This window comes from Manis javanica, chromosome 4 (assembly GCF_040802235.1).
Source record: "Manis javanica isolate MJ-LG chromosome 4, MJ_LKY, whole genome shotgun sequence".
Lineage (NCBI taxonomy): Eukaryota > Metazoa > Chordata > Mammalia > Pholidota > Manidae > Manis > Manis javanica.
In genome coordinates this window covers 146787196-146800085 of record NC_133159.1, presented here as the reverse complement: position 1 = coordinate 146800085, position 12890 = coordinate 146787196, and the positions used below count along the sequence as shown (strand labels likewise).

Here is a 12890-nt window from a genome sequence, read left to right as displayed (position 1 = left end):
TAACAGTGGGGAGAGTGGGCATCCCTGTCTTGTTCCCGATCTTAGAGGAAAAGTTTTCAGCTTCTCGCTTGTAAGTATGATGTTGGCTGTGGGTTTGTCATATATGGCCTTTATTATGTTGAGGTACTTGCCCTGTATACCCATTTTTTTGAGAGTTTTTATCATGAATGGATGTTGAATTTTGTCAAATGCTTTTTCAGCATCTATGGAGATGATCATAAGGTTTTTGTCATTTTTATTGATGTGGTGGATGATGTTGATGGATTTTTGAATGTTGTACCATCCTTGCGTCCCTGAGATGAATCCCACTTGATCATGGTGTGTGACCCTCTTGATGTATTTTTGAATTCGGTTTGCTAATATTATGTTGAGTATTTTTGCATCTATGTTCATCAGGGATATTGGTCTGTAATTTTCTTTTTTGGTGGGGTCTTTGCCTGGTTTTGGTATTAGGGTGATGCTGGCTTCATAGAATGGGTTTGGGAGTATTCCCTCATCTTCTCTTTTTTGGAAAACTTTGAAGAGAATGGGTATTATGTCTTCTCTGTATGTCTGATAAAATTCCATGGTGAATGCATCTGGCCCCGGGGGTTTTGTTCTTGGGTAGTTTTTTGATTATAGCTTCAATTTCATTGCTGGTAATTGGTCTGTTTAGATTTTCTGTTTCTTCCTTGGTCAGTCTTGGAAGGTTGTATTTTTCTAGGAAGTTGTCCATTTCTTCTAGGTTTTCCAGCTTGTTAACATACAGGTTTTCATAGTATTCTCTAATAATTCTTTGTATTCCTGTGGGGTCCATCGTGATTTTTCCTTTCTTGTTTGTGATTCTGTTGACGTGTGTTGATTCTCTTTTTCTTTTAATAAGTCTGGCTAGGGGTTTATCTATTTTGTTTATTTTCCCAAAGAACCAGCTCTTGGTTTCATTGATTTTTTTTCTATTATTTTATTCTTCTCAATTTTACTTATTTCTTCTTTGATCTTTATTATGTCCCTCCTTCTTTTGACTTTAGGCCTCATTTGTTCTTTTTCCAGTTTTGATTATTGTGACTTTAGACCATTCATTCGGGATTTTTCTTCCTTCTTTAGATATGCCTGGATTGCTATATACTTTCCTCTTAAGACTGCTTTTGCTGCATCCCAGAGAAGTTGGGGCTTTGTGTTGTCATTTGTTTCCATATATTGCTTGATCTCTATTTTAATTTGTCATTGATCCATTGATTATTTAGGAGCATGTTGTTAAGCCTCCATGTGTTTGTGAGCCTTTTTGCTTTTTTTGTACCGTTTATTTCTAGTTTTGTGGTCTGAGAGGTTGGTTGGTAGAATTTCAGTCGTTTTGAATTTACTGAGGCTCTTTTTGTGGCCTAGTATGTGGTCTATTCTGGAGAATGTTCCATGTGCACTTGAGAAGAATGTGTATCCTGCTGCTTTTGGGTGTAGAGTTCTGTGGATGTCTGTTAAGTCCATCTGTTCTAGTATGTTGTTCAGTGCCTCTGTGTCCTTACTTATTTTCTGTCTGGTGGATCTGTCCTTTGGAGCGAGTGGTGTGTTTAAGTCTCCTAGAACCAGTGCATTGCATTCTATTTCCTCCTTTAATTCTGTTAGTATTTGTTTCACATTTGTAGGTTCTCCTGTTTTTGGTCCATATATATTTATAATGGTTATATCCTCTTGTTGGACTGACCCCTTTATCATTATGTAATGTCCTTCTTTATCTCTTGTTACTTTCTTTGTTTTGAAGTCTATTTTGTCTGATACAAGTACTGCCACACCTGCTTTTTTCTCTCTATTGTTTGCATGAAATATTTTTCCATCCCTTGACTTTTAGTCTGTGTGTGTCTTTGGGTTTGAGGTGAGTCTCTTGTAAGCAGCATATAGATGGGTCTTGCTTTTTTATCCATTCTATTACTTTGTGTCTTTTGATTGGTACATTCAGTCCATTTACATTTAGAGTGATTATTTGAAATATTTTTCCATCCCTTGACTTTTAGTCTGTGTGTGTCTTTGGGTTTGAGGTGAGTCTCTTGTAAGCAGCATATAGATGGGTCTTGCTTTTTTATCCATTCTATTACTTTGTGTCTTTTGATTGGTACATTCAGTCCGTTTACATTTAGAGTGATTATTGAAAAATATGTACATATTGCCATTACAGGCTTTAGATTCATGGTTACCTAAGGTTTAAGGGTGGCTTCTTTACTATCTAGCTGTCTAACTTAACTCTCTTAGTAAGCTATCATAAGCACAATCTGATGATTCTTTATTTCTCTCCCTTCTTATTCTTTCTCCTCCATTCTTTATATGTTAGGTGTTTTATTCTGTACTCTTTTGTGTTTCCTTTGACTGCTTTTGTGCATAGTTGATTTTATTTTTTTTTGCCTTTAGTTAATATTTGGTTGTTCTGCTTTCTTTGCTGTGATTTTATTTTCTTTGGTGACATCTATTTAGCATTAGAAGTGCTTCCATCTAGAGCAGTCCTTTTAAAATATCCTGTAGAGGTGGTTTGTGGGAGGCAAATTCCTTCAACTTTTATAGGTCTGGGAATTGTTTAATCCCTCCTTCATATTTAAATAATAATCACGCTAGATACAGTATTCTTGATTCAAGGCTGTACTGTTTCATTGCATTAAAGATATCATGCTGTTCTCTTCTGGCCTGTAAGGTTTCTGCTGAGAAGTCTGATGATAGCCTGATGGGTTTTCCTTTGTAGGTGACCTTTTTTCTCTCTCTGGCTGCCTTTGATACTCTGACCTTGTCTTTGATCTTTGCCATTTTAATTATTATACATCTTGATGTTGTCCTCCTTGGGTCCCTTGTGTTTGGAGATCTCTGGGCTTCCATGGCCTGAGAGACTATTTCCTCCCCCAGTTTGGGTAAGTTTTCATCAATTATTTCTTCAAAGACACTTTCTTTCCCTTTTTCTCTCTCTTCCTCTTCTGGTACTCCTATAATGCAAATATTGTTCCATTTGGATTGGTCACGTAGTTCTCTTAATATTCTTTCATTACTGGAGATCCTTTTATCTCTCTCTGCCTCAGCTTCTCTGTATTCCTGTTCTCTGATTTCTATTCCATTAACGGCCTCTTGCACATCATCCAGTCTGCTCTTAAGTCCTTCCAGAGATTGTTTTATTTCTGTATTCTCCCTCCTAACTTGATCCATTAGCTCTTGCATATTTCTCTGTAGGTCCATCAGCATGTATATGATCTTTATTTTGAATTCTTTTTCAGGAAGATTGGTTTTATCTGTCTCCCCCCGGTCCTCTCTCCGGGTTTGTCTGGGTAATTCTGGACTGGACCAAATTCTTCTGCCTTTTCATGGTGATAGAGGTAGTTGTAGGTGTGTGGCATGTGTGTCACCTGGGAGAACAAAGTTTCTTCCTGCTTGCTGGTCACCCTTCCCCTCTCTGCTGCCTGTGCCAGTTACTTGCATACTGGCAGCAGCCCTTGGTGTAGACCAGAGCCCAGGTGTGCTCTCCTGTGATAACGGCGCCCCTTTGCGCCCTACCCCAGCTTCCTCTGCCTGCACCGGGCAGCTGTGCGCTAGCTGTGGCCTCTGAGTCTGTCCCGTGTGGCTGTGTGCTGGGAGAAGACTCTGGGCGACATCTTTGTGCGTGGCCCTTCTTAGTCTGCTCTGCCATTGTAGTGGGGCCACGCAGTAGGGGGAATGAGCGGCAGGCTGTTTATGGCCGTGAGAAGTTTCAGATCTGTGCTGCCTCCCAGGGGGCTGGGGCTTCTGATTCCGAAGCTCCTTAGAATTCTCAGCCAGCTGGGCTGAGTGTGTCGGGATGCTTCCATCCAGCTGTGAGGCCTCTGTCTTTTTAAGACTTCAGAAAATACTCACTTTTCTTTTGTTCCAGGGGAGCCAGCTGCAGGGAGCCGCTCACAGATTTTACTTTTCCATTTCCCTAATATCCAGCACACCATGCAATGTGTGTCCGTGCTCCTGGTGTGGATTACTAGGGCTGGTTATTTAGCAGTCCTGGGCTTCCTCTCCCTGCCTGCTCTGACTCCTTTCCTTCCGCTGGTGAGCTGGGGTTGGGGGAGCGTTCGGGTCCCGCCGGCTCGTGGCTTTGTATCTTACCCCGTTCATGAGATGCTGAGTTCATGCAGATGTAGATGTAGCCTGGCTGTTGTACTATATCCTCTGGTCTCTCTTTTAGGAATAGTTGTATTTGTTGTATTTTGTAAAATGTATATGGTTTTGGGAGGAGATTTCTGCTTCCCTACTCACACCACCATCTTGTGTCCTCTCTCTATATTTTTAGCCAGTGAAATGGGTAAGAATTAAGAGTCTACATGTGCACCCAACATTTCCACATGTCCTCTGACTGTGTTGGTAGTTAATTGATAGTCCCCCATAAGTGGATGTCAAACCACTTTCTTAAACTATCTGAGGGTTTGCTGTAAAGAACTATCCCACTTCCTAAAGTCCTCTTCTGTGGGCTCTTCAGTGACAACACGTATGTTGCTCTAAATACAGGTATAGTAGGAATTTGCAATGGTTTCCCACTATTTAAAAACTAACAGATTAAAAACCCAAAGTCCTTACTGAAAACCCAGACTCATCATTTTAGATTTATCTTCCACTGGACAATATTCTCTATTAGGACATAAAGTAGTTCATATTTTTAAATCAAAGACAATTGTGAAGCTAGATAATATTTATACTTACCAAGAATTAGTAGGTGATTCATAAATCACATAAAATTGTATGTGCTTTTAAAATTTTGCTTGCTTTTTCTTATTGCCATAATTGACTTATTACCTATAAACTTCTCTTTTAGGACTGGATTTACAGACAGCTGTGTGAAACCTCCACTCCACTCCATCCTCAGTTACTTCCTCTGATAGACGTATATATAAATTCTATACTTACTCCTGCATCTAAATCTAATCCAGAAGCCACAAATCAGCCAGTCACAGAACAGGAGATACTCAATATCTTCCAAGGAGTCATTGGGGTAAAATAATGGTTCTTTTATATTCATTAGTTTATTTTTCTTTTGTTTACTCTTCTGATTTGTTCCATAGTTTTTCCTGATTATTAGAAGGCTTTTCTAAGGGTTATGAAATTAAAATGGGATTAAATTTCTTTAAATCACTTACAGAAAGTAGAAATATTAGTTCCAGGTAGTTTGTTGAATAGGCACATTCTGAAGAAGTCTTTTAAAAACTCCTTTTAAAGTTGAAGGGAGTATGCTGAAGATTGTGTGCTTAACAAAGGGCTATGTAACATTTCACACATTCAACACAGGTTTCTTTAACTTCCTGGGAATCATATATTGAGATTCATTTATGGAAAATTTGAAGGAAGTCTTCTGTCCATTTTTTTAGAGGGAAACATAGTTGCATTTTTCACAAACATTAAATGTGCAGTATCTTTCTAGGAGTTATTTTCATTTTCTTCATCATAATCGCAGATAGTACTTAAGACTCCTGTGAGCCTTTTTCAGAAGTAGCCTGAAAGGACTGCTGTTAACAGCTGAAGTCTTTTTTTTTTTTCTGTCTTACAGCCTGTTCAGCATATTGCCTTTCATCCCCCATCCATCTCACATTTAATTCAAGTTGTCTCTTTGAGATTAAACAGCATGGTCTCTCCCAATTTATTTGGGCTTAGTTGGTAGAGGCAGCACTGAATAGTCTATTTTGAATGCTTTTACTATCAAAAAAAAAAACTCATGAAATTGAACAGTATCTTAAAGTATTTACAATATTACCTCCAGGGTGACAACATGCGTCTTAATCAGCGGTTCAGTATCACAGCACAGCTTTTGGTGCTTTACTACATATTGTCTTACGAGGAAGCTCTCCTAGCAAACACGAAGACTTTAGGTAAGTTGTGCATAGAGGAGTGTTTCTAGAGATAGTTTATTTTTCTTATATTTTGTTACTCTCCAAGCTGTTAATATGAGAAAATAAGGTTAACTATTCTCACAAGGTCTGGTATCATTTTAGTCTTTGCCATATAGGTATTACATACTATATATACTCTGATGCAGAAATACATGTATATGTAGGCACATAACCACCCCTTGAGGCTCAGTCCTCCTTTCAGCAGGCTAAATTAATAGGTAAGTGAATTGCCTGTATTTTAACAATTTTAGTGACTTTATTAATGAATATGAATTAAGAGAGAAGCCTGAAGGAATTGTAACTGAAGTTTTTTTTGCTTGATTTCAGCTCTGTCTTCCTTCCATAAATGTGAAGAATAACAATCTTATCAAAACAATAGAAAAAAAAGACAAGAGAATGGTTACCTTTTGCCATTAAAATTATCACTGAACTGGACTTTTAAACTTAGCTACTTTATATAATATCAGTAGGTCAGAGTTAGCATAGAAGATAATAGTATAAAGTACTGTGTTTTCCTATATTTAAGAAAGAACAGTCAGCTGTGCCGAATTAGGCTTGCTAAATGTACATAGTTCCATATTTGAAATGAAAGAGTGTCATTAAAAACTGTAGGCATTGAGTATATAATACAGGGAAAATCCTTGTAAGGGTAGTTATTTTGCCACAGCTGAGTGATTTTACTTTTGAAAACTACAAATTAAACATAACTTTTCCTGTTTGGCCGATCAGTTTCTTTTCTTTATATGAAGTATTGTGTTTTAAGTATACTGTGAATTTCTAGCCACTTTCTTTCCTGCCTACAAATGTTAGGGTAATACAGATGATGTCCTGTAACTATAATTATAGTCTTTGTCATATTAGAGACAAGGTGGGCTAATAGTAAGCATTAGATGGTAATCTCTGACTTTTATTCACATATAATGAATTCTGTTAAGGAATATGACACTTGTGTTTTAAGAAATAGATAGTAGGTGAATAAGTTACAAAGAATTGTTATGAGGGAGAACTCAGACCATTAATACTGTAGCAGGAGACCAAGGTACATCCTTAGTTTTCATTTCAATTAATTCCTAGCAAAATTTTTTTTAATACAGAAAAGTACAGAGAATAGTATAGCCAACTCATGTGTATATACCATGCAGAATTAACAATTCACCCAGAACTTTTAAGACTGGAGGAATCTTGAAAGATTCACATGCTCAGGTCAACTCAGTGTTCCTGTGAATCGGCTATTCATGCAATAATCTGATGGACCTCAGTTGGAAAGTAAAGGATTTAATACAACTCAACCTGTATTGAGTCTTGGAAAAGGTACTGGGAGACTAGAGGAAAGTTTCTAGGTTTTTATAAGATTCTAGGCAAAAGATGGCGATAATTTGGATGGTAGCAATGTACATATTTTGAAGAGGTTGAAGAGTTGAGAAATTTTGCTGATAGATTCATGAGATTTATGATAGGAACCATGGTTGATGCTGAGGCTTTTGATCTGAGCCTGAATGGTACACTAGCTGTCAACTAATAGAAAAGAGCCTGGGGGAGGAGCAGGTTTGTGGGGATTCAGGAATTTAGTTCTGGACATACTAATTTTAAGATGTCTGATGATAGACTTTCATGCAGAGATGTTAAGGAGATAGTTGTATATGCTGGCCTGGAATTCACAGTAGAATGTAGACTGACCCATCGAGATTCTTCATCATATAAATATTTAAAACAATGACATTAAAGAAGGTCATCAAGGGCAGGAGTGTGGGAGGAAAATCAGGAAGATAAGGGATGCCAAGGAAGATAAGGGATGCCAAGGGAAAAATGTTTCAAAGAGGAGAGAGCGAACACTTATGTCAAATGGTGTTGAAAAATCAAATAAGGTTAGGACTAAGGCTCAGCTCATCACTGTACATAGTTTGCTGGAGGCCTTTCACCTTTACAATTTCACCAGTAAAGTGTAGGAGGAAAGCCTGATGGTAGTGAATTCAAAAGAAAATTAGAGGAGACACACTAGAGACAATGAATAGAGAGTACGTTTGACAAGTTGTAAAGAGGAAGAGAGAAATGAATGTGGTAATTAGAGAGGAAAATGAGATTAGGAGAGGACTTTTTTTTTTAAGGTGAAAGAGATAAGAGAATATGCTGTGGGCAGTAATCTAATAGGGAGTGTATATATAGAGTTTGTGTGTGATATTTTTCACATATACATATTTTTGGTTTTTAAAATATTTGTAGTACATGTATATATATATTAATTTTAATTAAATATTGTATTGATCCAAGATAATATGTGAAAGAAATATAGTAATGTAATAAATCCCTCTGTATTAATACCCAATTAAAATCTGAGCATTACATTATATTATATATCCAGTTTTTATACTTAAAAAGATGTTTCCTACTTACTACATCTGAAGACTTTATTACTAGGTGAAACAGTTTATTTTTAGATACTTTTGAAGTTAACTAATATCGAGTAGTTAATCATAGTAATAATATTCGGTAACTAATATCAAACATATGAGGAACTATTTATCTGTTTCCTAAAGCAGCCAGTGGGATACTCAACACACTCCATTCTTAAGTAGCTAAAAGTATTAACTTGCTTCATTCTCTCCCTTAAGCTTAACTTTACTTAAAAACAAAGCCTGTCTTTTTTTTTTTTTTTTTTCTTCTTCTTTCTTCCTGTTATCTGAAATTTTCTTCTTGGTCACCTATAGAGCAAGACATATCCCATGATACTTGGGAAACAGTAATGTTCACTGGTTCTGAATTCCTGAACCTGAAATTTTTCTTTGTACTTGATAGTTAATTATTTCCTTCTCAGAAGAAAGGTAACTGCTTCTCTCAAAATGGAGAAACTTTTGAGACTTTGGCAGATGATATTTCTTGGTAGCTTGAAGTTTTAGGGCTGTAAAGTCAAGTTTTGACAAAAAGAGTTCTTATAATTACATGACCATATTGTAGAGTGACAGTTTATTTACATATAGTTGTGTAAATGTTCTAATTGTTTGCTTAACGCAAAAGGACTGGTTTTTAAAATAAAAACACATATTAAAATTGTGTTTACTAGACAAAATTTAGGAAATTAGAAAAATACGGAGACCAAAGTATAAACTACCTGTAATTCTGTCACTAATCACCATTTGAACTTTGCTAGAAAACCCTTAGTCTTTGTGCATGATAGCTTTCATCAAGTTGGAATCATGTATTTTTAATCTATCTTTTCTACTTAATAATACATTTCAAACCTTTTCCTAGTATAGCAATTTTTTTCTAAAACATCATTAATAGCTGTATAGTATTTCTTTATAAATATGTACCATTACTTAACAAATTCCTATTGTTGGACATTTAAATTTCTTCCAGATTTTGCCAGTATGAACAGTGGAGGAATGGAATGAATATCCTTAGAGCTAACTCTGAATATGGGCATGGTTATTTCTGTCCTTACTAGAGATTCCTAGACATAGAACTTCTAAGTCAAGATTTTGGAAAATTACAAGATTTAAAAAATGAATTTCCATTATTGCCTTCCAGATAGGTTATAACATTATAGACTCCCACATTTGTAAAAGATGTGAATGCCAGTTTTTTATAATATTAAGTGTTATCATTTGTTTTGTGGTGTTAATTATAGAATTTATGGGGAGCAAAATCTTTGAAAACAAGGTACTAATGAACATATACCTAATCACATATATTTTCTTTTAAGATGTTGTTAATTTCATTAAAAAAATTCAAGTATGCCTTTAATTTTGGTGTAAAGTATGAGGTACACATCCAATTCTACCTTTCTATAATTAGTCATTTATCAACATCACATAGTGAATTGCCTATCATCTTCCTATGTGAAAGGTTACTTTTGTGTATATTGAAGTATTATTACAAATCTATATCTGTTTTGGATTTTCTTTTTTATGTGGAGATTTTGACTATCTTTCACCATTGCTGTTCTTTTTTTTTTATTAAGGTATCATTGATATACACTCTTATGAAGGTTTCACAAGAAAAACAATGTGGTTACTACATTCACCCTTATTATTGAGTCCCCCCCACACCCCATTGCAGTCACTGTCCATCAGTGTAATAAGATGCCACAGAGTCCCTATTTGTCTTCTTTGAGCTATACTGTCTTCCCTGTGACCCCACACACACTATGTGCACCAATCATGATACCCCACAGTCCCCTTCCCCCACCCCTCCCCTTTGGTAACCACTAGTCCCTTCTTGGAGTCTGTGATTCTGCTGCTGTTTTGTTCCTTCAGTTTTGCTTTGTTGCTATACTCCACAAATGAGGGAAATCGTTTGGTATTTGTCTTTCTCTGCCTGACTTATTTCACTGAGCATAATACCCTCTAGCTCCACCCATCTTTCAAATGGTAGGATTTGTTTCTTTCTTATGGCTGAATAGTACTCCATTGTGTATATGTAACACATCTTCTTCATCCCTTCATCTACTGATGGACACTTAGGTTGCTTCCATATCTTGGCTATTGAAAATAGTGCTGCAATAAACACAGGGGTGCATATGTCTCTTTGAATCTGTAAACTTGTTTTCTTTGGGTAAATTCCAAGGAGTAGATTTCCTGGGTCAAATGGTGTTTCTATTTTGAGTTTTTTGAGGAACCTCCATTTGCTTTCCTCAGTGGTTGAACCTAGTTTACATTCCCACCAGCAGTGTAGGAGGGTTCCCCTTTCTGTGCATCCTCGTCAGCATTTATTGTTCCTAGTCTTTTCTATGTTGGCCATCCTAATTGGTGTGAGGTGATATCTCACTGTGGTTTTAATTTACATTTCTCTGATGATTAGCGACATGGAGCATCTTTTCATGTGGCCATCTGAATTCCTTCTTTGGAGAAGTGTCTGTTCATATCCTCCACCCATTTTTTTCAATGGGGTTATTTGCTTTTTGGGTATTGAGGCATGTGAGTTCTTTATACATTTTGGATGTTAATGCCTTGTCGGACATGTCATTTACAAATGTATTCTCCCATACTGTAGGATGCTTTTTTGTTCTGCTGATGGTGTTCTTTGCTGTACAGAAGCTTCTTAGTTTGATGTAGTCCCATTTGTTCATTTTTTATTTTGTTTCCCTTGCCCGAGGAGATGCATTCAGGAAACGTTGATCATGTTTATGTCCAAGATATTTTTGGCTATATTTTCTTCTAAGAGTTTTATGGTTTCATGACTTACGTTCAGGTCTTTGATCCATTTTGAGTTTACTTTTGTGTGTGGGGTTAGACAGTAATCCAGTTTCATTCTCTTGCATGTAGCTGTCCAGTTTGCCAACACCAGTTGCTGAAGAGGCTGTCATTTCTCCATTGTATGTCCATGGCTCCTTTATCATATATTAATTAACCATATATGCTTAGGTTTATATCTATGCTCTCTAGTCTGTTCCATTGGTCTATGGACTGTTCTTGTGCCAGTACCAAATTGTCTTGATTACCGTGGCTTTGTAGTAGAGCTTGAAGTCTGGGAGCGTAATTCCCCCCACTTTATTCTTCCTTCTCAGGATTGTTACCATTACTATTCTTATTCAATATTTAGGTCTATCTCACATATTTAATCTTTCACATGAACTTTATAATAATTTTTTCAAATTCCACAGCAGAAAATTATATTGAGATTTGATCAAATTATGTTAAGCTTATAGATTAATTTGCAGAGAAGTTGCATCTTTACAATATTAAGTCTTCCCACAGGAAAAGGAAATCAATTTTTCTTAATTATTAAATGTAGGCTTTAGGGAGGCTGATGTTTATGGGTTTTTTTGCTACTGTATCTAGTATCTAGAATATTATTTGGTACATAGTAAACACTTAATAAATGTTTTTGAATGGGTAAGTGGTTTTTTTTCCTTTCACTAACATTTTATATAGGTTCTGTATAATCTTTCATTAACAATTTATCACTGGTTATAGGAAAGGTGTTTGGTTTATTCAAGTTTTGAATGTTTTGGAGTACCATTAAAAAAATTTATCAAGTAAATACTTTTTTGGCATTTATTGAGATAATTTGCTTGGGCTGTACATAATTCATGTGTAATTTATATTACTGGAATGGGCCCTGCTTGCTCTTGATGGTGGTCATTCTGTTAGTATAATACTAAATTTTATTTACTTGTTTTTTTTTAGTATGATTTTTTCTGTCTGTGTTTAAACAAGTGAACTCAACCTTTCTTCCTTTCTTTTCCTTCTTTCTCCCTTTCTTTCAGGCTTTGGTATTAAATTTAATTTCATAAGTGAGTTAGTTTTCCAGATTAAAATGTTGCAAAAACTAGAGTCAATGTAAATAATATTCAAAACATTTCTACAGTTTTGTTGAGGATGAGGCTAAATGTTAGATTGAATCTTTGAAAGCCTTGCATTGGAAGAAATTCAGAAATGTGTTTGTTCATGTTGTATATATAAAGCCTGGTGATCTTCTCATAGGCCTTTTGGAACTACAGTTTTTAGTCTTTTACTGAAGGATTAAGAATATCTTTGATGCTGTATTTCACAGAGTTGTAAAAGGAAGTAATTGCTTTAGGAAGGGCATTATGGCCTGCTAGTTCTTTTTTTTTTTTTTTTGGTATCATTAATATACAATGACATGAGCAACATTGTGGTTACTAGATTCCCCCCACTGGCCTGCTAGTTCTTTGATGGAATTATTAAAATGTAACCAGGATTTTATCTATAATTTCACAGATCCAGAAGCTGAAATATTGATACTTTACCCTAAGCTGATCTTGGGGAAATCTAGATCTTAATAATAGTAGTTAACAGCTGAGTGCATGCACCAGACACTAGATGAAGCACTTAAACACTTGTTAAATTATGTAAGGCCTCACAACAATTCTGTGAGATAGGTAGAGCTATCTCTCTTTTTCCAGATGAGAACACTGAGGTACAGGGAAGTTAAGTAAATTCCCTAAGCAGTTAAGTGTTGGGACCAGGATTTGAGTATCACTGGAACCTATTTTTTTTTTATGGTAAGCCATTTTGGATATTCAAAATAGTCTGTCTTTACTGCTGTATATAAAAGCATTCAGCTAGGTATAATCAATCTATT

General features: G+C 35.9%; 1 protein-coding gene across 3 annotated transcripts in view; it reads left to right on the top strand.

The window, feature by feature from the left end:
- The window catches only part of INTS2 (integrator complex subunit 2), a 52093-nt gene that overhangs the window by 20768 nt on the left and 18435 nt on the right, over positions 1-12890 (top strand). For all 3 annotated transcript variants that reach the window (XM_073235312.1, XM_073235310.1, XM_073235311.1), the window contains exons 14-15: positions 4778-4954; positions 5717-5825. In XM_073235312.1, coding sequence (XP_073091413.1) covers positions 4778-4954; positions 5717-5825 — 286 coding nt within the window. The remainder of the gene's footprint in view (positions 1-4777; positions 4955-5716; positions 5826-12890) is intronic.